This window comes from Echiichthys vipera (genome assembly GCF_963691815.1).
Source record: "Echiichthys vipera genome assembly, chromosome: 8".
Lineage (NCBI taxonomy): Eukaryota > Metazoa > Chordata > Actinopteri > Perciformes > Trachinidae > Echiichthys > Echiichthys vipera.
The window spans coordinates 26,840,394-26,862,941 of record NC_139833.1 but is presented as its reverse complement, the minus strand read 5'-3'; the positions used below and the strand labels follow the sequence as shown (position 1 = coordinate 26,862,941).

The 22,548-nt window shown below is 40.0% G+C and overlaps 1 protein-coding gene across 1 annotated transcript in view; it reads left to right on the top strand.

Annotated features, from left to right (window-relative positions):
- Positions 1-22,548, top strand: part of LOC310950580 (myelin basic protein-like) — a gene marked incomplete at its 3' end in the record, with an annotated part of 53,230 nt that overhangs the window by 5,437 nt on the left and 25,245 nt on the right. Inside the window, exons 2-3 of the mRNA XM_083918469.1 lie at positions 6,804-6,856; positions 21,883-21,979. Coding sequence (XP_083774595.1) covers positions 6,818-6,856; positions 21,883-21,979 — 136 coding nt within the window. The 5' untranslated portion in view covers positions 6,804-6,817. The remainder of the gene's footprint in view (positions 1-6,803; positions 6,857-21,882; positions 21,980-22,548) is intronic.

The window sequence follows — 22,548 nt, the reverse complement described above, 5'->3', positions numbered from 1 at the left end:
TGTCAGCATTATGAACCGCTCATCTGATCATGACAGGGGGTTTATGTTGCAGTAATAATAGCATGCCCCTTTCATCTTCACAGACCTACAGTCAGTGAAATAGCTGTTCCACCTCTATTCTCACTGAAAAACTGAAGCTTTGTCCTTTTTATTGGTTGACAAAATGTTACCTGAACCAAGTTGGCAGCAGGCAGCTTAGAAAAGGTTTTCATTACAGGGACGATTCCTCTTACTGTCTGGTGGATAACGCTGTTATCACAGGTCTCTCTTTTTCTACCAAATGTCAGTACTGGTTATCCTGGAAATGTTTTTTTTTTTTGATGATCTCTGTTCCATCACTCATGGTGTGAAACTGAAACCTGTAACGATCTCGAGAACACAACACAGGGCTTAAGTAATGGTTGGTTTGAGGTTTGTATGAGCTTTACTTATCTGCATTCAACGCAAAAACATTAGTGCCTATGAGGATGTGGATTTGAAGTATCCTCAGGTGATGAACAGCTCAGACGGATAGATAATTGCTTCTTTGTGATGCAGACTCTGCTGTGTGGTAATGGATTCTTCCAGGTGCTGGCCCGTGTGTAGCCACCCTATTATAAGAGCTTTTTTCCATCCTAATGGTGTATCTAAAAGGCAAACAGAAATGTTTCTAGAGATGCACTCGGACACACTGTGCAATTAACGGCAGCTTATGTGGGTTAAATTGGGAAGGAGCTATTATGCTTTTCTCTGGCTGTTTTTTTCCACCACTTTCCTATCTCTGTCTAAATTGGCCAGACACTGTGTGTGTGTGTGTGTGTGTGTGTGTGTGTGTGTGTGTGTGTGTGTGTGTGTGTGTGTGTGTGTAAAAAGTACAGCTGACGAGTAATTGCACCCCCTTTCTGAATCTCACAATTTATTATGCAACAGCCTTTTTTCTTGCATGTCCTTGCAGGATCTCAGCTTTAATTGTGTAACATTCAAGAGCGAAACAGCGTGCAGGGCCCCACGTTCAGTTGCACAGAATATCTGCGTCATCTCCCCTTGTCCCACACCGTCGATATCAGCGTTGACACTGATATAACCGTGTCCCTTTGTTAAATCAATAAGGAGTTTCAGCTTGTTTTTTTAAGCTACTTGTTTGTGCCTTGCATGACTGTTTTGGCTCAACCACCAGCACCCATTCTCTCCAATGCTATTTAAAAAGAAGTCAATTTCAAGCCGTTGATAAATATGTTTGGCTAATGGTTTTTAATTTCACTAGCTTTAAAATTGTGGGACAAATGTCAAGGCTGGTTGTATCATGGAGGTCCAGGGGAAAATTGGTGTATCATGACATGGAAGTATGCTTTAAAAAGCCAATTCCATGTGGAAAACAGGAAAATAAACCATGGTCCTGTTATTCATTGTTCTGGATAATAAGTGAGGCTTATCCAAGAGTCTCGAAGGTATGTTTTCCTCTGAAAGTTTATTGTAAGTTTATTATCCAATATTTTCTCATGGATCAGCTGGGTTCGGCTCCAGCCCCTTGCGACCCCGATAGGGACAAGTGGTTGAAGATGAATGATGAACTGTGAAAGAAATTTTATAACAAATGTGTCATGCGATTCCTTAGAGTCGGAAAAGCGATAGGCCTAGCCAACCACTTCACATAGCCTCTTCTTTGTCCATATAATGTGCTGACAGGATCAGAAAAGATTACATGACTGTCCAGAGTCAGAGCTTTAACCAGACTTTTTTAATCTATGTGTGTGTTCGCTTGATTTGATTTTTGACAAGTTGATGTGAGTCTGGTCATTTCATTTATCTAAGCTGCTGAAAGATTTTCTGAAGCAGTTGTTGTTGCAAAGATCCTGAAGCAATTTTGCAGCAAAACAAGCTTATTAAAAGTTGCACCAATTAATACTGACTGATCCATCACAAGAGATCTAAATGCATTTTTTTTTGGTACCATCAAAAAGGGCTGTAGCCTTCAACAGCAAATGAGAAACTTCAATCGGTCCAGTCTTTTATATTTTACTTTCCCTGGTAAATTGGATTAACAACCGAAGATCAAGCTGCACTGTGCCAAAAGCAGAGTGAATATTGCATTTACATTTGACTAGTGGCCAGAAGCACAACCAAATAAATGCTAATGTTGCCTAAATACACATCCAGTAGACATTGGCAGGCAACTGTTAAAATTTGCCATAACGGCTTTATACAGTGATAATGTGCGTTTAGTTCAACTTTGATTTCCAAAAGGGCATTTTCAACTGGCGTAGACCAAAATGCCTCTGGATTCAATTGGATGGACACACATCCAAATAGCGGCTGTCAAAAACGTCCTTAAAGTCCTTAAACAGTACAATAAAATGTGTTTCTAAAAGGAGTCGGCTAGAGGTACTGTAACACCGTGGTGATCAGGGAGAGTGTATGCACCACTGATGTGGAATTACTGTCTATTTCTCTCCGCCCCTTTTACCTTCCTCGTGAACTTTTTGTCACGTTAGTGTACATTCACCCGCGAGCTAACACGCCACTTGTTTCCCAGTGACGTCACACACAAACTGAACTCTTTTTGCCCTGATGCATCAAAGTTTGTCTTAGGAGATTTTAATCATTGTAATTTAAAAAAAAACGTTGAGGACTCATGATCGCATGTCACTTGTCCCACCACACAGAGGAACGCCATACTGGATCTTTGCTATGGAGCCTATACCTCCCTTTTGTGCTTCTTACCACAGCTGTGTGTATCTCATGCCTGTATTATTCAGGTACTATTCAGGTTACCTCATGGGGAAAAAGCAGTCTCTAAAGAAGTCAAGGATTAAATAGTGTATAAGAATAAAATTGAAAGTCAGTATTGTAGTGGAGATCTTAGATCTGCCTGGAGAGGAGTAAACTCTATGGCATCAATTAATCAGTCATCTTGTGAGATCAGGCAACTCATCCGAGTAAACGGCAAGGAAGATAACAACTTGGAAAACTGTTCTAATTCATGTTTCTCTTGCTTTGAAAAGTCTGATTTTATGAATAATATTTCCATGTTGCTGGAATCTCTGTCCCCACAGAATGATATTGTGATATCACAGGTAAATGTCACAAATCTCCTCAAGAGGGTAAGTAAATGTAAGGTTGCTAGCCCTGAGTCCATCCGTGGTCGCACTCGTAGTGTGAACACATCGTAGTGATGTGTTCACACTATTGTACCAGATGTGTGTTGAGGAGGGCCAGATACCGACTAAGTGGAAGACATCCACCCTAATTCCTGTTTCTAAAGATAGTAAATCAAGAGAAATCAATGAGTTCTTGAGTCTTGTGATGAAGGTTCTTGAAAAAATGTAGGATTAATTTTTCTCCCTTTTATAAATGACAAACTTGATCCATTACAATTTGCGTATCAGCCTGGGAAAGGTGTGGACAATGCTTTTTATCTTAGACAGGTTATATAAGCACCTAGAAAAACCCAGTGCACATGCAAGTCCTATATTTGCTGGTTTTTTTTCAGCCTTTTATCAGATGCAGCCTCATATTTTAACTGAACGTCTTGCTTCTTGATTTTATCTGCCTGATCAGATTTTATTGTTGCTCTCATTTTTTTTAAAAGACAGAATTCAGCGAGTCCACCTCCATCACTTCCAGCACAGGCTCTTCAAAGGGCTGTCTGCTTTCTCCTTTGCTATTTATAATGTATACTAACAGCCCCAGGTCTTCTGGCTGTGCATTAAATTCATTTGTGGAACGAAGATAACCACCTTGACTTAAATGTGTCAAAAAAACAAGGAATAAATCACTGATTTTAAGAGGAACCCTCCTGATCCTGCTGCATGCACTATCTATGGAGGAAATGTAGAAATCGTGGAGACATACAAGTATTTAGGTACGATGTTTGACTCCAGAATCAAGTTTGACAAAAACACAGAGTGCAGCCAATCATACTGGTAGAAGTCGGTTCCAATATCAGTGTGTACCATTAGCATCCACATTACCATTCGTTTTTAGCATAAACTGTAGTGTAGCATAACAATTTTTTGACAAGGGACAGTACCACGGTGAGTCCATGTATTGTTATCCAGGGAAAGGCCAAAAAAGGAAATAGTCAAGGAGCCTACCATGATGAAAGAATCTTTTAGATGGCTGAAAAACTCCCCTGAAAGCCAAAAAAAGCATGCTATGATTATTTGAAAGTAAAGGAGAATGGTCTGTCAGAGGAAATTATATTATTTTTCTTTGAGTGATGGGTTCAGAGTTTTCCACCATTTCCACCAAGAGTATGAAAGCTGTTGGCTTTCTATTGTTTGGGAGCTTTGGGCCCAGACACCTGAGGCACTCGATCTCTTTGAGAACACGTTGGTGCTTTTCACTGACCAGGCGGTACAACTGTCGCCGACTGTCTGAGTTACTGCTACAACACGCTAGTTTGACTTATACTGTTGTCAAAAGCACATTGTGAAAGAGATGCAGCAAACACTGACTGTCTCATATGTGCAGTGTTCCGGCAATCCTGGAAAACGGAACTTGAAAATCCTTGAAAGTTTTGGAAAAGTCCTGTAATTTTGTTGTGTTTAATGAAATGAATTGTTACAGTAATCTTCCGTGGATAACCTTCCACGTAATGTAACATAACAACAAATGTCTTGTAGCTTTTGATGTAAAGTATGCAGATCTACAACAATTCTCATCTGGGGGTGGGCGAAATGGCAAAAATATCATACCACAATTTTCTTTTTACAGTAAAATGAGGATCGCAATTTTATCAAGTTTTATTTTTACATGGATCTTTTAAATAATTTTGCAAGTTAACGAACAGTTCAACCAGGTACAATGGACATTTAACAAAATGCTACCTAAAGCACCTGTTGCCTCTGCTGGCTGGTCTCCTCACCGTTTCACTCTCTTTAGGTGGTTGAGATGACGGGAATGTATTTGGATGATATCTTACGAAATATGACATCCTATGACATTCGACATACTGCGAGTGGAACGCAACATTTACGTTTAGGAAACAACAGGTGAGGGTTAGGGTGAGGCATCAAAATTACTTGGTTAGGATTAGAAATAAAGGCTGTAGTTTGGTTTGTTACTTCTTGAACACACACTCTTTTGGGACCCATCCACCACCCCGACCTGATTAGCGCTCTTATACTACGTCACCTGATTTACTTTGCTCCGGACGTGATAACAGTAATAAATACATGGAATACTCTGGAATGCACAGGAATTACAGTTAACTGCTCTTAGTAGTTATATGTACGAACAGTGAATGAGGACAGCCAGGGCTCTAACATGCCTCAATAGGTGACAACAGTTTGTTTACCAGCACATACATTTCTTCATTGTCTCTGCTTGTTCTCTCTGCCTTAATGTAGACCAGCAAATTCAAATTATGTTTGAAGGAGTTTCAATCCGATGTTTGAATACTGCCGAGCAAATTTACTCTTAATGTTTCATGAAACTCTATGAGCCATGAACTATTGTGAAGTTTTAATGTTGCCACATTGTTTATTTAGACATTCATCCAGAAATTAGTTTATAATCAAATGCATTAAAGTACACTGGAAGCACAATCCGTTCAGTTTTCCTTCATGACTGAAAGCCAGTGCCAGACTAATATTAATACAATGTTAAAAGGACAGTGTATTGACTGTACCTGTAGTTTGGACTATTTGAAGTATCTTTAATACAATTGTTCAAATTTGGAGTAAACTATACAGTTCTGTTTGCGTTATACGTTGTGAAGGGTCAAATTTTATATAGGTCCTTGAAAAGTCATGGAAAAGGATGAAAATTGAAATGTTGTTCATGAAAATGTGTGGGAATTGCGATTGATGTGTTCAATCATTTGAACCATAAAAGCCTGTCACTGAGCACCATTTTGTAAGATAAAATGCGGACGAGACTGACTTGCTGCACTTTGTGGCAAAATAATAAGTTGTTGTTAAAAAGGGTGCATCAGCTGCTAAGAATTTAATCAGATTCAATAATAATGACACCAATAAGGTAGTTACGAATCACTGGCAGGCTATGTTACAGCAGTGGTAGACCGGCAGGCCATCAGAAAAAAAGATATTTATATACAAACCCTGGTGCATTTTGCCAGTTTGTTTCATTTGTTTGGGCTGCTTTGAAAGTATCAATTGAAATGCAGTGAGGACCAAGCAACCACACTAAGACATCTCAAAAAGGAGGGTGTGTTTTCCAAGTGGACTTTAGTGCAGTTTGTTTGTGGTATGAGCAAAGTGGACTAACTGTTATAACAATTAAAATGCTAAACTGCTATTAAAACTATCTTCCGATTGTGAACTGCTCAGGTTGCAATCCTCTGATAAGTGGTCTATATAAGCTTGATATAGTCTATATCTTTGCAAGATCAAGGTAACCATGTGCATATCAGCACGTTAAAGTTTGATTTTTCCTCTTACATCAAAAAGGGAAAACAGTGTGATTGTGTCCTATTGCCTATATTTTTGCAGTGCCTGTCAGGTGTGAAGTCGATGGACTGAGTGGTTCCTGCAAGCAAACGAGCGGTGCACTAATAATGCTCATAATCAGTTATTTTTTCATAAGCTGTGTGTGACATCAGAGAGCATCAATAAACATGAGTTTGCTTGAAAGTAGACTGAGATCCTCCCTTTTCAAGCATCCCTGGTCCAGGTCTCCATGGACGGCTTTCACACCAGCCCAAACGAAGTGCACTAAACTGGCAAATTCACCAGTTTGTTTTTTATAGCTGTGTGTTACGCTACAGTTTCACACACTGACTCAAGAGTTAGTCTGTCTTGCTTTAATAAGAAGGAGTGCACAATTTTCACATAAAAACAAATTTTCTGTTTGTCTTACAGTCTCTGTCAGCAGCATGGGCCAGCATCTAGGAAAGAGGGAGTCAGAAAGCAAGGTAAGAGCCTTTACTGCGGGTTTTGTTTTGTGCATGTGGAATAATAATAATATCTTCAATTGTGTGTGTAAGCATTTTGTTAATTGTCGCCTGAGAATGAAGCATGTGTTGGAGAATTTTCTTTAACCATATCAGTGTGAAAACTGGCCTTTATCAGCAGGACTTTGGACTCTGATGTTGAAAAACCCTCAGGCTCCTTCGGTCATATTGATTTATGACGTTTAGCTTTCAGTTACACTGTTAGCCGATTTAAAGTGTACAATTCTTTATTGTCCATTGAAAGAGTCAGACCTTATGTAAAACAGCACAAAGGTTCAAATACAAAATTTCCACGGGCAGTGTATTAGTCTCTAAGAATGATTTTTAATGTTTACAAGTGTTTTGATGTATCTGCCTACGCAAATCCAGGTTTTGCAGTAATTCCACTGCTCTGGCAACACTTCATATTCACCTCTCAAATGTATGTTCCATTGCTTCATATGGAGATTTTTGTGGTGGAGAGTAGAGGAGGGATGAGATGGAGTTGACTTTGCAAATGTTGGGTTGATGTCTATTCACATCCATTCAAGTATTGTGAATTTAAAAGAAAATGACCAACTCTCTGTTTCTTATATCATTTATTATTGTATTATTTATCTCAATAAAAGCTGAACAATGTTAAGAACCTTGCCCTTAAATGAGTTTATTTTGCACAGTAGAGTAATTTAAGGATTTGAATGTTTTTTAAAAATCCCTCTCGTTGACACATCTTGGAAAGTCAGCGTTTCTAAGTTCTTCTGCATAGATGGGATTGTTGAAACATTTTCAGAGATAATATTTTGCACATTGCATTTTAAACAATGGCTTTTCTACAACCATCAGCATCCCACTCTCAATGTGCATTGCCATGGCAATGTCTGAAGTCTGATGGGTCTCCATGGCTCTTCTGTGTCGCCCTATAATAACCCCCTAGAAACCACAAGCCTCACAGCAACAACCCCTTTGAACTGGAGGTAGTTAATAGATGATGGTGTGCATCAAGGCTGACACTAAAACCTCTCCAGGTTCACATCTTATTCAACCATTAGCTGTTGCCAACTGAGCATCAGGACTCTGTCTGGCTCCTCCCGCAAAGCTCAGCTGTCTAACATTGATAATTAACCATCCATATATTGTAGCACCAAATCAATTATTTCCTCTGCAACAACAATTTGTCAGACTGGAAGTCCGTCTAGAAATAAATTAGTTTATCTATCTGAACAGAAGTGACAGGTGTGAAATATTCTGATTGTTCAATCCACTTATACCTCCTGTAGCTGGAAATGACACAGGGATGTTTTAAGTATTTTGCCAGATCTTTATATGTCTGTCTGCAACCAATATTTGTTACTGCCAGCATCACAACTGTGCAAGATACAGTCATGAAACGTTACAAATGTGTAGTTGAGATCAAAATGAAGATTGAGTTAGAAAAGGAGTGTGATCCAAGCGGGGTGGGGGCAAGAAGTGGGGTACAGTTGGGAATGGCCACTGTACAACCCTGGCCCGATAACCGTGGCGTGTAGTTGAGATAAAAAATAAACCCAAGTTCAAAGATGGGTGTGGTCCAACAAGTGCGGCAGAAGTAGGAAAGTGATCCCTTCCACAGATACTCTCTAGTATAGAGTAAACTGGATTACAGTACCAGACAGAGAGATCTTGCTGGCTGATGGGTTGTGTTTGCTGCTGTTGTAGCAAGTAGTAAGTGGGTCTGTGTGATTATTGCACTTTAAAGCATCAGGATGGATTAGTGAGAAAAATAAAGCCTTTTACATCAGTGCTCTATTAAAAAAAGTTAAATACGATCTGGTAAAATAACTTAGGAATAAGGTCTAGTGGCAAATTAAGTGCAATTTTCTTCTTCTTCTTTTTCTTTTACAACGAAGTCATCAAGCACCTGACAGTGGGCAATTTTAGTTGGCCAGGGAGCAAGGTGAGTTAACACTTGACAGAAAATGTCTGTCTCTAATTGTGCTGTATTTTAATATGTCTGAGAGAGTTTTTTTTATTGATCTTTCAGCTCTGTGAGCGAAGAAACCAGACACTTTTCCTGTATGCCAAGTGTGGAGAGGGATCAGGCTTAAACCCTGACAGTAGTGTAATTAAATGACATCATGTAATGAACCCTGAAGTCCTATTTGTCACAGCTTTTCAAAATGACAGCGGATATAATGATTTCAGGCCATTATGACTGAGGCTGTGATCAAATTTGAAGAGGTTGCTATCTTGTTCTGGGCAGCCATAACGCCAGACTTTGAGAAAGGAGGTGTAGAAGGAAAAACAGCATTCGGGGCTGTGGGCAGCAGCATAAAACCTACGGTCTGCCTGTGGGGTTTGGCTCGTGGCCAACTACCTGCCTGGCTGGTGCCTGTAATGGGGGGAGTGATCATGTCAGCGTGCTGGGGAAAAGGAGAGCCCAAACCAGCAAGGAGGCTCACGGCTCAACAGATGATTTGTTTCCCACACTGCAAATCACATTCTGGAAAGAGAAGAGCAGGAGCAAGAGAAGTGGATTAATTTGTCAAGTGTGAAGCTGCCAGGAGAGGTGTTAGGGCAGCATGAAGCACCAAAGCTGCATCGTTAATTTAGCTTTATAATTGTATGTCTCTCTTTCTCAATTGTCGGTTTTTTCACAGACTTTTGGCTTGATTATCATGACATCAAAGTCAATTTAAAAGGTCTGGCAAAGCAGCCAGTTGTCATAGTGACAGCTCACAGTTCCCTCAATGTGCTTATCAGGAAGGCTGGTTGTGTCCTGGGAGTGGAACTTGAATCTTTAGTGGAGGTGTCAGAGAGTAGGATGCTAAGCAAAGTGCCCAGCATCATGGACAACACCCTTCACCCCCTGCACGCCACACTAGAGTCTTACTATAGCACCTTCAGCCGTAGACTGAGACCACAGAAGCGCACCACACAACGCCACGGGAGGTCTTTTCTACCTGAGGCTATCACACTCTGTAACTCCTCCCCCTTCTTCAGGAAGGAACGCTAACATGTAGGACTGAGATTAATATCAATAATATTGTTCAGTCTTATATTAATTAAAAATGTAAAACATTTTTTTGATTATTTAAATATTATTGGCATTATTATGTTCATTATCAGCATGTCATTCGCACATTTGCACTATTTTGACACTTTATTTTTTTATTTCACTTTTGATGCTCTTTGTAATCCTATATTGTTATACTTCTGATATTATTAATTATTAATATTATGTATTATTGTATATCTTATATCTTGTTTTTTGTGTTATCTTATTTGTTATTGTTATCTTATATTGTTATTGTTTTTGCAATTGTTACTGCAATTTTGGAGCAATCTGGAACAAGAATTTCCTTTGGGATTATTAAAATGTTATTTTATCTCCAGCAGGAACAGTGTGTGGTTTTGTTTAGATGCTGTTGTTTGAGTTGTGATCTCTCCCCAATCCCTTTTTCATTTTCAGAAAGGGTGAAATGTACCCATACCTCCTTTGTCACACCTCAGTAGCAGCTCTGACAAAATCACTCTCCCAAATGTTCACACTGTGGTTATTTAAGAGCCTTAAATCCCACTTGGAATTACTGGATAATATCACCAGCCTTGCTCCTTAATGTTGTTTTCCTGCCAGGGTAAAAACAGAGAGACATTGGTTGTTCAGATTTTCGCTAACTGCAAATATATCTGCGATGATTGGTGTAGATTTCTCCTGACGCACTGGATGTTGTGTCATCAACACTGAATTTCAGATGGAGGAACGGAGTGTAGCATGCTGAGACCTTGCCAGATTTAGTCTAGCATGTTTTCCCTGTGTCTGCGTGGGTTCTCTCTGGGTTCTCTGGTTTCCTCCCACAGTCCAAAGACATGCAGGTGTTAGGTAATTGATGAATTGATCCAGGTTGTACCCCGCCGCACGCCCAATGTCAGCTGGGATCAGCTCCATCCCCCCGCGACCCCGTTGGGGACAAGCGGTTGATGATGATGAATAATATGCAGTGACTCAGTAGTTTTGTATGATTATACAGTTTCTGGGTGGGATCTTCTGTCCTGCAACAGCCACTGTTTCAATGAACCATCCATTTCTGACACCATTGTGGTGTATGCAGATAATTTTCCAACCATAGATCATGTTACATATCTTGCTGAGATATTTCCTCCCCAGCTACAGTGAAAGGAATCGATTTTTTTCAGGATGTGATGTCAAGGTAGTACATTTTTTTTTTTCTCCAGCCTTACTTTTTTCTTTTGATGCTGACAGAAAACCATTGCAGCAAAGACAGTTGTAACAATATTTCAACTGACAATAACCTCAATAGACCAGGGTCCGTATTCCCAAAACGCTGAAAGTAGCTCCCAACTTGCTGATTTAGAAGTAATTCTTAAAAAAGAATTATTATTTTTGCACAAGAAGCAGCTCCTAAATCTGTGAAAGTTTAAAAGTAGTGTAGAGGACAAAACACAAAACACAAATACTCCTAAAATGGCTGCTGCCTGCAATTCGCCTCATAATCGTGTGAACATTTTAGAAACCTTTAATGAAGCTGGAAAACATTTATTGCCTGGCATATAATTTCCCATACTTCTTTTATGGCTTTGGCAGTTATCCTGACTGAATTTTCCTTTAATAAAGTTCTTTCTTTCATCCACAAGTTGGGCCCTCTCACTATCAGCCGTGGTTACTGGAGTCTGATAATTACGAGGCTTCTTCCATGGATACCTGCTAACTGTTAACAAGTTGCCTGACATGTACGAGTGACACTTGGCCTACATTTGATTTTAACATCTTTATATGGATACAGCAACATACAGTAACTCCAACAGTATTTCTATTAAGAATACACTGACAGGGACCCAAAACAGCCAATCCCAGTTTAATGAAGCATGACATCATCCATAGCAACCCCGCCCCTTCTCTAATCTTAAAACTTCTCTCAAGTCCTTGGTAAAAGCTGATCTCAGCAGCTTTGTGAACAGGTTTTAAGAGAACACTTAGTCAGGATCCTTTAGTGCTATTCAGGAGTCCCCCTAAAAAATAAAATGTTTTGGGAATACTGGCCCTGTATGTGATGCACCTGCAAGTGCATTTTTCTAAGCTTGGAAAAAAGATCACGAAACAGTGACTCTCTCTGGCTCCTGCTACATGAATGCTATTGCTATTACCATTGCTTTAGTGATGGGCAAAAACTAACAAACTTATCTTTTTGAACAACTCTTTTTAGTGTCCGATATGTCCCTGACTTCAGTCTGACGGCCATTAGCCTATCGGGGCTAATATTTCAGGCTTTCCCTCATAGCCAGTGAATATCCAGGCCAAGACTTCCTCTTCCGAGTGGAAGCCATTGTTTACAGTCCGATTAGCAACTTGACACCTGAGAATGGAGTTGAAGTTGAGAGACGGCATCTCTATAAACAGATATCTGTATATGAATGCAAATAAGTAATTAAAAAAAAAAGCTCAAATAGCTGATTGGTTCCATGACTGCATTTCAGCCAATGTGTGCCACTTTTGCTCTCCACACTGCCTGTTTACTTGCATGCAACCAAAGCCTGCTCAAAGGTGAATGTTAAATACTGCTCAGACTACAAAAGCAAACCAGACAGTCGCTCAAAACATAGGGAAAGGGACAACCAATGAATGAGCAGATGTTAATGTTGAACAAGGGCGTCAGTGACACATTTGAGTTCAGACAGCCTAACAGCTACTCACAAGACCCAATTATCCTTTGTGAGAAATCTAGAAGGGGGCAAATACTTTTTCACAGCACTGTCCCTATCTGTACCTGTACCTACCTACTGTATCTATCAACTAGAAGGAACCGATGATATGAAAAGAGTCGTTCTGTCCATCATACAGTGTAACCTACAGTTCACATTCTCAGATGGTGTTAAAATTCATTTTGGGAAATGTAGGAAATCCCTAATAGAAGAATAATTAGGGAGTAAGCTATTCATTTTGCGAAATATAGGAAAAAAGTAGCTGTAGTTGAATCAGATAAGCACCCAATATAAATAAAAACAAAAAATACAACACTGGTTTCAATGTGTATAACTATTAATTAATATGCATTACACATTAGAATGTATTTATAAGGTCCCTGTTTCAAATCCCGGCTGGGGCCTTTCTGTATGGAGTTTGCATGTTCTCCCCGTGTCTGCCTGGGTTTTCTCCGGGTACTCCGGTTTCCTCCCACAATCCAAAAAGACATGCATGTGTTAGGTTAATTGATGGGGTGTACCCCGCCCATGTCAGCTGGGATCGGCTCCAGCCCCCCGCGACCCCGACAGGGACAAGCGGTTGAAGATGAATGAATGAATGACAACAATAAAAGAATCTCAACTATAAGGTCTGACTATTATTTCTTTGGCCTTGGCTGTACCTCGTGACTACAGTTTATTTTAGAGGAAATAAATACCCTGTTCCATTTTACACTTGTATTTTTGGTTTTGGGAGTCTTAAATTAGAAACACCACCCTTGAAATAGTGAAGGTATTATAATAGGTGTCTTTAATTCAAGCACCAGCCTTCCAGTCCTCTCTTCTTTTCACCCGTTGCTAGGGGGGAAAAAAACACAAAAAACTCTGAGATGGAAATCAGAGGTATGGTTGCAGCACATGGAATTTAACGGAACAAGTAGCTCAAGTTGTACTTAGACTTACTAATGAAATCCTGTTAAAAAGGGGTTGTAGATTGAAATGCTTAGTAGCTGGTCCTTGCTGTAGAGAGGCTTAATAGGCGGTTCACCAGTTCAGAACTAAACATATTTAAGAGATTATTTTACAGTGTAAATGTGCAATAAGATGTGACTTTGGAAGTCTTTCTTGCATTTGCTAGTTTGTGCATAGTTGTGATACAGTCCTATTACTGAAACTACTGAAGACTGAAGTCTCCAGATGAGGGAGCTTGAGGCTCAAGCAAGCTGACTGTCAGCTCTACCATTGCTCCCAATTAGAGCACTTTATGTGTTGTGATGAGCCCAGCAGGCTTGTTCCTGTCGCTTCTATTCCTCTGTGTGAGACCTGTCCACGTCAGAATCATAATTACACTTTTCCCACCTCGAGTCTCTTCTGATTTGTACTCCAAACCATAGTTCGATTCACAGTGTGATCTGATTGCACTACAAAAGTAAAACTAAAATAGTTTCGGTTGATGAAAGACCTGTAGGAACAAAATGTTTTGTGCCAAAGGTAAATTTTCTTTAGGGCAGAAATTAACTTATTCCTCATTCTTTATTTGTAAAATATTATCGTAATACTGTTTTGCCTTTATTTTAGATATCACTCAAAACATTAAATCATGAAAAAATGTATAGAATCCCCCCTACATCCCCCTGGTTTTCTCTCAATGACCACACACGTACAAAATCTGAGCTGAGCTAAGCTAAATTATTTCTGAATTGTAACTTTATGCGCTCTGGCCTTCAGTAGGTGAATTTACTTACTTCTTAACAGCTCTACATAACGGTGAGTGTTGTCCTTTTGACAGTTGATGAAAAATATTAAAGTTTAATACTTGCCTGTTCAAGGAAGCGCTACACTATGTCTAGAGCCCACTCTGTCTAAAACTTTTTACTCTTAGTGAAAGGATCACATCCATCTGAAAGATGTGGACAGGATAAAACACTGAAGGGCAAACAGATGGAAAGAGAATTCCCTGGAAAGTCTCATATCAGCCATGCCCTAAAAGGCGTTTAAATGGCTGCACTCTTCTTCCCCTCTCACTTCTCACTTAGGCACATTGAACCTATTCAGTCCCCTAGTACTGAATGGAGATCTAAGAGCTGAGTGGAGCTGAGGCAGCAACCACCACGGCTGAGTGTGCCAGTCTGAGACTCCCATACACAAACATTAGCCTTAATAGATTTACAACAGCAGTACAAACAACCAAGACACGCAACAACTTTTATGGCAATACTTCATCTTATCTCATCTCATCTTCATCCGCTTATCCGGGGTCGGGTCGCGGGGGCAGCAGCTTTAGCAGGGGACCCCAAACTTCCCTTTCCCGGGCCACATTTACCAGCTCTAACTGGGGGATCCTGAGGCGTTCCCAGGCCAGTGTGGAAATATAATCTCTCCACCTAGTCCTGGGTCTTTCCCGAGGCCTCCTCCCAGCTGGACGTGCCTGGAACACCTCCCTAGGGAGACGCCAAGGGGGCATCCTTACTAGATGCCCGAACCACCTCAACTGGCTCCTTTCAACGCTAAGGAGCAGCGGCTCTACTCCGAGTTCCTCACGGATGGCTGAACTTCTCACCCTATCTCTGGGGGAGACTCCAGCCACCCTCCTGAGAAAACCCATTTCGGCCGCTTGTATCCGCGACCTCGTTCTTTCGGTCATGACCCAGCTTTCATGACCATAGGTGAGGGTAGGAACGAAGATTGAATGGTAGATCGAGAGCTTTGCCTTCCGGCTCAGCTCTCTTTTCGTCACAACGGTGCGGTAGAGCGACTGCAACACCGCCCCCGCTGCTCCGATTCTCCGGCCAAACTCACGCTCCATCGTCCCCTCACTCGTGAACATGATCCCGAGGTACTTGAACTCCTTCACTTCGGATAAGGACTCATTCCCTACCTGGAGTAAGCAATCCACCGGTTTCCTGCTAAGAGCCATGGCCTCAGATTTAGAGGTGCTGATCCTCACCCCAGCCATTTCACACTCGGCTGCGAACCGATCCAGTGAGTGCTGAAGGTCACTGACCGACGATGCCATCAGGACCACATCATCTGCGAAAAGCAGAGACGAGATCCTCAGCCCACCGAACTGCAACCCCTCCCCACCACGACTACGCCTTTATATCCTGTCCATGAAAATCACGAACAGGATTGGTGACAAAGCCAATACTTGTTGTAATTGTTATTGTAATTGATTGTGAAAGTCTTGCCTTTTGTAGTTCAACACACAGGTAAAGGTGACAGATTTACCACTCAAAACTCTTGAAACGAAGGGTCCTTGTTTTTTTAGAAAGCGGTAAACAAATTTCATTTCTTGTTGAAATACTAACTGCCGCTGGTAGATTCAATCCATTGCAGTTAGTTAATTGTGCTAATGTTAGCTCAGTAAGTTTGTTGAAAATGCTGCTTGCGGCAAGATTTTTTAAATATTTCCAAATGGCTCATTTTAGGATGAGAGTCTTATCAATGGGTTCCAATACATGCACCTGATAGTTACATACATGATATTAAAGAGACTAAAAGAGAGACTGAAGCTGCATGTCCCAGGCATGGATACAAAGTAACTACATTGTTTTTGTATTGTACACAGCAAAATCGTTCGTGTATATTTAACTCTTAGGGTGTCAAAATTAACACTTTCTCTGTGTTTATATGAGTGTCACCGATTGGGAGTTAAAGTGTTATTATTTTAAATCTCTCATAGTGTTAGATATCTGACACTCAGTGTTGGTCTATAACACATGAAAATGTATGTGTTATTTAACACTTAATTGTGTTATTAATATTCACTGGGAGTGTTTATTTTTTAACTTTCAGAATGTTTTGTGACCCATGGAAGTGCATATTTAACACTAAATTGTGTTATTTGCTTTGACTAAGGGTGTTCATTTCTAACCTTCTGTGCCGTTTTTTATAAGCAATGGTGTTTTTTACTACTATATTAATCTATTCACTGCACTCAACATCAATGTTGACCTATAAGAAACTCAACACCATCACTACAGGCCAAATCTACTCTCTGTGTTTCAATTTAAAGAAATTTGCTGACCCACAAGACTTAGTTAGCAAGTATATAAAATCATTAAAACAGACTATTATTTCATCCTTTTTTATGAAACATTGCAGCACATTATGCACTACCACAGTACTTCACAAAAGATAAAAGGTGTCAAAAACAGATAATGTCTCTCTCTATCCTGTTGCTCCTCTTCTACCTCTCTAGTGGACGAGACCAGTGAGTGACATTGTAAGAGATAGAACGTAACTATAAATGCATTATGTGCAAAAAAGGAACAAGAGTCGACCAGGACAACCAGTGTGTGACCATTAGAAGACTAGGATATGCATAGGGCAGCACTGGCGGGTGGTGGTTAGCACTGTTGCCTCACAGCAAGAGGGTTCCTGGTTCAAATCCTGGCTGGGGCCCTTCTGTGTGGAGTTTGCATGTTCTCCCCGTGTCTGTGTGCGTTCTCTCCGGGTTCTCCGGCTTCCTCCTGCAGTCCAAAGATGTGCATGTTATAGGTTAATTGATGACTCTAAATTACCCGTAGGTCTGAATGGTTGTCTGTCTTTGTGAAATGTTTAATGAAACCTTCCTCCTGCTGCAGGTAAAACTAACAAATTGAAAAGAGAACTTCTGTCGAATTGCCAACTGAAAGCTAACTTCATCTCCTTTCGGCCTAATGAGAATTATGTCGCACTATTGAGCTTTAAGAATATGTCACACCACAATTGCACTGCACCATGCATTCTTTTCCTGATTTCCTTTTTCAGTTTTAAATGGGATATACTGAGCGGTTGGAATCTGACCAAGAGCGCGTGATTAGGGACAGCTTCATGAGCAGAGTCATTTACCCATGCATTACTCTAGTGCAGGGCTGGGCAATTCCGGTCCTGGAGGGCCACTGCATGTTTTAGGTTTCTCTCTGCTCTAACACACCTGAGTCTAATGATGTGCTCGTTATCAAGCAGCTGATGCTTGTCACTGTTTGATTATTGTTAGACTCAGGTGTGTTAGGGTAGGGAGAAACCTAAAACATGCAGGACAGTGGCCCTCCAGGACCAAAATTGCCCAGCCCTGCTCAAGTGATATGTTCACTCAATGATGACCACCTGTAATATGTGAAGAATACTCTCCCTCTCCCATTGAGGAAACAGATGCAAAACTTGAGTTCAAATGTGGCCTTAACCATTTACTATTCTATGGGATTAGGACTTCTAAATTATTTTGAAACACACTTTACGAAGTTTTGTTGTAAGTTACATGTTCTACCAGAGACAAATGCATCCCTTAAATGACTACCGTTGTAATGTTAACTTAACCATGTTTGCTTGCTAGCTAATGTAGCCAAAGCCAAATTATATGTAAGTATCCCCACAAGCTTCAACAAATTTGCGTCAAAACCCCACCTGACGTTGACACATATTTTTGTACCTTTGAAAGACCTTTTATTCTGAAATTCCACAGTGGAAAGTTCTGTGAATATTATGCAATTAATCTTATTTCCGTGTTTATTTATACCGCAGAAAGACCGTAAAGTGTTTACCTTCATGTCAGCTCCTCTGTGCCGTTTCAATGCATTTACCATAAATGTAAGAATACAGGCGCACTACAAATATAGGGCTAGCTGGTTTGACTATGGAGAAGCGAATAACGGCTCACTTAATAACACAGTGGGCATCCGTAGTGTTTCCTAAGACCGTCATTTTGCAAACCTTGCATATTGAATAAGTCATATACAGCTCCGTCTACCCCTGGAGGTTGTTAAATCCAAAGTGCGCCAAATGGCTTACTTTCAGTGACCAGGGTGCTGGCTGAATTTCTTGCTGCTCCATTTGGCATTTTATAGTAGAGTCAAACTAAGACTAGCTAGTAGCTTGCTGGACGGTGTTCAATGCTTGTGGGGAGTGCGCACATTGAGATGGGAAAAAAAGTTTGTAATAATTGATTTGTGATGATTGACGTGTCATATGAGATTGGGTTACATTTCATAGTGGTGTTCACCAAAAGTGCACTCTCTCGATGCACTTTGCATGGGCACACGTGACTGTGATTTGCACCTCACCACTGGGCTACTGAACATAGAGCCCTCAATCTTTGCTTCATGTAATGTGTCCTTCAGGATGGTTAGAAACCAAATGTTTAAGGCAAAGATTCTTTTGAAAGTGCCAAAAATCATCAGAGTAAAATACTGTCCTTATTTACAGTTTCACTTATGTCAATATACAAATAATTTGTTTTTGAAATTTCAAACAGTCCCCTGAAGCCCATTACTTGTAGATTTAAATCTGCTGCCTCAGCCTCCAGCGATACCACTGCCTTGAATGTGGATTTGTTGTTTGTATTGCTAATTTTCCTTTCTGTGTGCAAGGCTGAAAAGAGACATAAGATAGCTATGTCTGTGTGTGTGGGTGGGTGTGCATGGACATAATTCAACAGAATAGTGAGTGCTTTAATGATGGGAAAATATGTTGATGTTCCAGATCTCAGAAATGCAGTGATAATGTAAGCTTTATCAATGCACAAAAATCCTTGTGCAGATCGTCTTCTCTTTCTGCCATGCTTTCTTTGTGTCCGTCTCTCGCTGTTTATTGAATTTGAATCTTTTCATGTCAAAACAAATTTACATAATTCCTTCAAATAAGAAAATGAACAAATACTAATTTTAAAAAGCGTGGCACTTTGTTGAATTCATGTGATTTGCATCTGTAAGTCCTTGTTCACCACACTTGTCCACCTCAGCTCACAGGACTGTGTCACAGTTCCACTTATCCGTATGCTCATGTAATGCTGAGCAGTTTTTGAACATCTGTGTTGATTCCCCATGTTGGCAAACCTACTCAAAAGTTGGAGCTGGGGGTATGAGTGTACATTGCATTGTCATTAGAGAGGAGGGAATCAGTAAGAGGATTTATAAAATGTGAGGATTAGCAAATGCAAATATTTACTTCACTTTGAAAAAGTAAATAGAAACAACTAACTAATAGCTAAGAGAGAAATGAACATGACAGTTTTGTGACATGGGGGGTTTAATATGTCTGACCCAGTGAATCAGAAGTGCCAGTACAGGTGCGTAGAACAATTCAGCTTGCAACTTTGGACCTCAGGGAGTTACAGTTGAATCATTACTTCTATACATCAAAATTAGAGAACAAAGTATTCTTGAATTCTCATTTTTTTCCGAAATACTGTTATTTTTTTATTGTCCAGAATTTGATAGAATATCAGCTGTGGCTATACCACTGCTGTACTAGCATGTTTTTTTTAAATAACCATGGCACTTCAACAAAAACCTTAATTTTGTGAAAAAAGCAGTGAGCAAAACTAGAGAACAGTTTCAGATCCCTCCCAGTTATTGGTGTTAATCTGGCGTAGGACTGGGGAAAGACTGAACCCAAAGTTTGATAAGAAGTCAGTTAAATTTGGAGGAGGAAGTGTCACGGTTTGGGGGATGTTTTCTGCAACAGGAGTTGGGTCTCTTGTACAGCTACATGGCAGGGTGCATGCAAATGTTTATGTGAACCTCCTTCAGCAACATGCAATACCTCCACTGCAACTGTCTCATGATCAGCTACAACTTTAATAAAGACAAATAAAATGAACTGCTTAACCTGTCATCCCCTGTCACATTGCAGTGTGTCAGGGGGTGACAGGTTAAGCAGTTCCTTGAAGAATATTGAAACAATGAAATGGCCAGCCCAGAATCCAGATCTAAACCTCATAGAGAAGCTCTGGAAAACCCATGGCAACAAAGTAATGTCTAATAAACCCACTTCAGTTAGTGAACTGTGGAAGAGACTGAGTCAGAATGGACCAAGATCAAACCAGAGCAGTGTGAGAAACTAGTGATGTCCTGTGGGCACAGATGTGCTGAAGTCATTCAAAGCTGTGGCCTCTACACTTACTGTTCATTTTTGAATCCTATAGCCCGAAGAAAACAGTGTTGAAATCCTCTATACTGACACAATGGTTACTGTTCTCTAATTCTGATCACTGTGTTTTTCACAAAATAAAGGTTTTTGTTGAAGTGCCTTGGTTATTTAAAAAAACATGCTAGTACAGCAGTACTATAACCACAGCTGGAATTCTATCAAATTATGAACAGTAAAATATTTCAGAAAAAATCAAGAATTAATACTCTTCTTCACTGTATATCTGGAAAGCCTGATAACACAGGCCTGTAGGATTAAATGGTGTTATTTAATCTTTATGTTTTCTCAATATAAGCCTCCCCTTGGTGACAGCAGCAAAAGTCAATATGTCAGAAGCAAAGTACACTTACCAACATAGAATCAAGACTTTTAAATAGGCAATGACCTGCTGGAAATGATAATTTATATATATATATATATATATATATATATATATATATATATATATATATATATATATATATATATATAATCTTGAAACTGTACTGATCTTCTCTGCTGCCGGTTTGATGATGTATCCTAAGCATCCACATTTCGCCAAAAAGTACACTTAATACCTTTGTGAAATTCCTTCAAAGTCTTCACTGCATACATGTATGTAAGTCTGGACAGTATGGATGTAAACCACAACATCACTGGTTGACTGAGGGAGACAAGGCAGTAATTCTATTCTCCAACTAATTGGATTTCAAACAGATGTGATCAGAATGCAAAACATTTTAATTAATTTGTACAATTTGTTTCAAGATCCATATCAAATCAGCTTCTGAAGGAGAAATTCAGAAACTAGCTGACACAAGGGACTAGTTAGTCACAGTAGCAACAAATGCTATCATCTGTCACTTTACTTTTTCATTTCTTATGTGCATTCGCTGTACATGCTTACTCTAGCCTTTTAACATCAAGTATATACTGACAACATACACATGTCTGATAAAACATCATCTTCCAAAAGCACATTTTCATTTAGAAACAAAACTGAAATGCTGTCACACAACAAAGATTATCTGCCCTAGCACAACTTCCCCTAGATCGTCTAAACCACCTGCTATATAGAATTAATCCTGCCTAAAATCAAGCTGGATATGACTGATGAAACATATAGAATCTGCAAATCTCAATTTGTATGCTATTCAAAAATTCTTTGAACGTTCAATGAGAGAGTCTGAGCATAATTCTGCTGTAATTATGAAACCCAGAAGCCTAAAAAGGTATAAATATCATCTCTCTCTCTCTCTCTCTCTCTCTCTCTCTCTCTCTCTCTCTCTCTCTCTCTCTCTCTCTCTCTCTCTCTCTCTTTCTCTCTTTCTCTCTCTCTCTCTCTCACTAGCTCACTCACTTTGTTGGTCTCTGTCCTTGCTCTGTTGCCATGGCACCCCAGTGTCTCACCTCTTCAATCTGTTTTTGTGTTCCTATTAAAGGCTCCATCACCTCAACCTGAAGCAGAGCAGACAACAGCAGTAGCAGAAGCAGCAGCAGCAGAAGCAGCAGCAGCAGAATCACAAGATGAAGTCTTTGGTAAGAGAATGGGTCAAACCACACCTTGAATTTCATTTTACTGTTCATTCAAATTGACATTACTCTAAATTGTTGGTCAGGCTTTCCCATTAAAAAAATTAACCGACACACAATGTAAATGAATTCTAACACCATTACATAATGGTGCAGATATAGGCTCAATGCAAAGAAGCATTGGTGCACAGTAAATATAAATCTGGAATCCCACAAATGTACGATTATTGATTATTTAAAAAGCTGCTTTTTTTAACTGAATGGGTCAAAACTAATCAGCTGTGGGAGCCTTTCTGTGAAAAATGAGATAATCGCAGACCGGGTTTCTACCAGCCGCCAAAGCGCCACAGTTGTCTGCTAAACAGATTATTAATTTGGCCTATACTGCGGAGAGGTATAAGTTTGGGAGAAGACAAGTCTGTTGTTCATCCCGCAGGAAAAAAAAAAAGTAAGACTTTTACCAAATTTCTTTAGGTAGAGTACCAAATGTTCAAGAGATTTGTAAGAGGAAATGTAAGACAAGCGCAGCCTTCTCCCGTCTGTGTCAGTCTCGATTGTTCTCAGGGTGAGCTGAG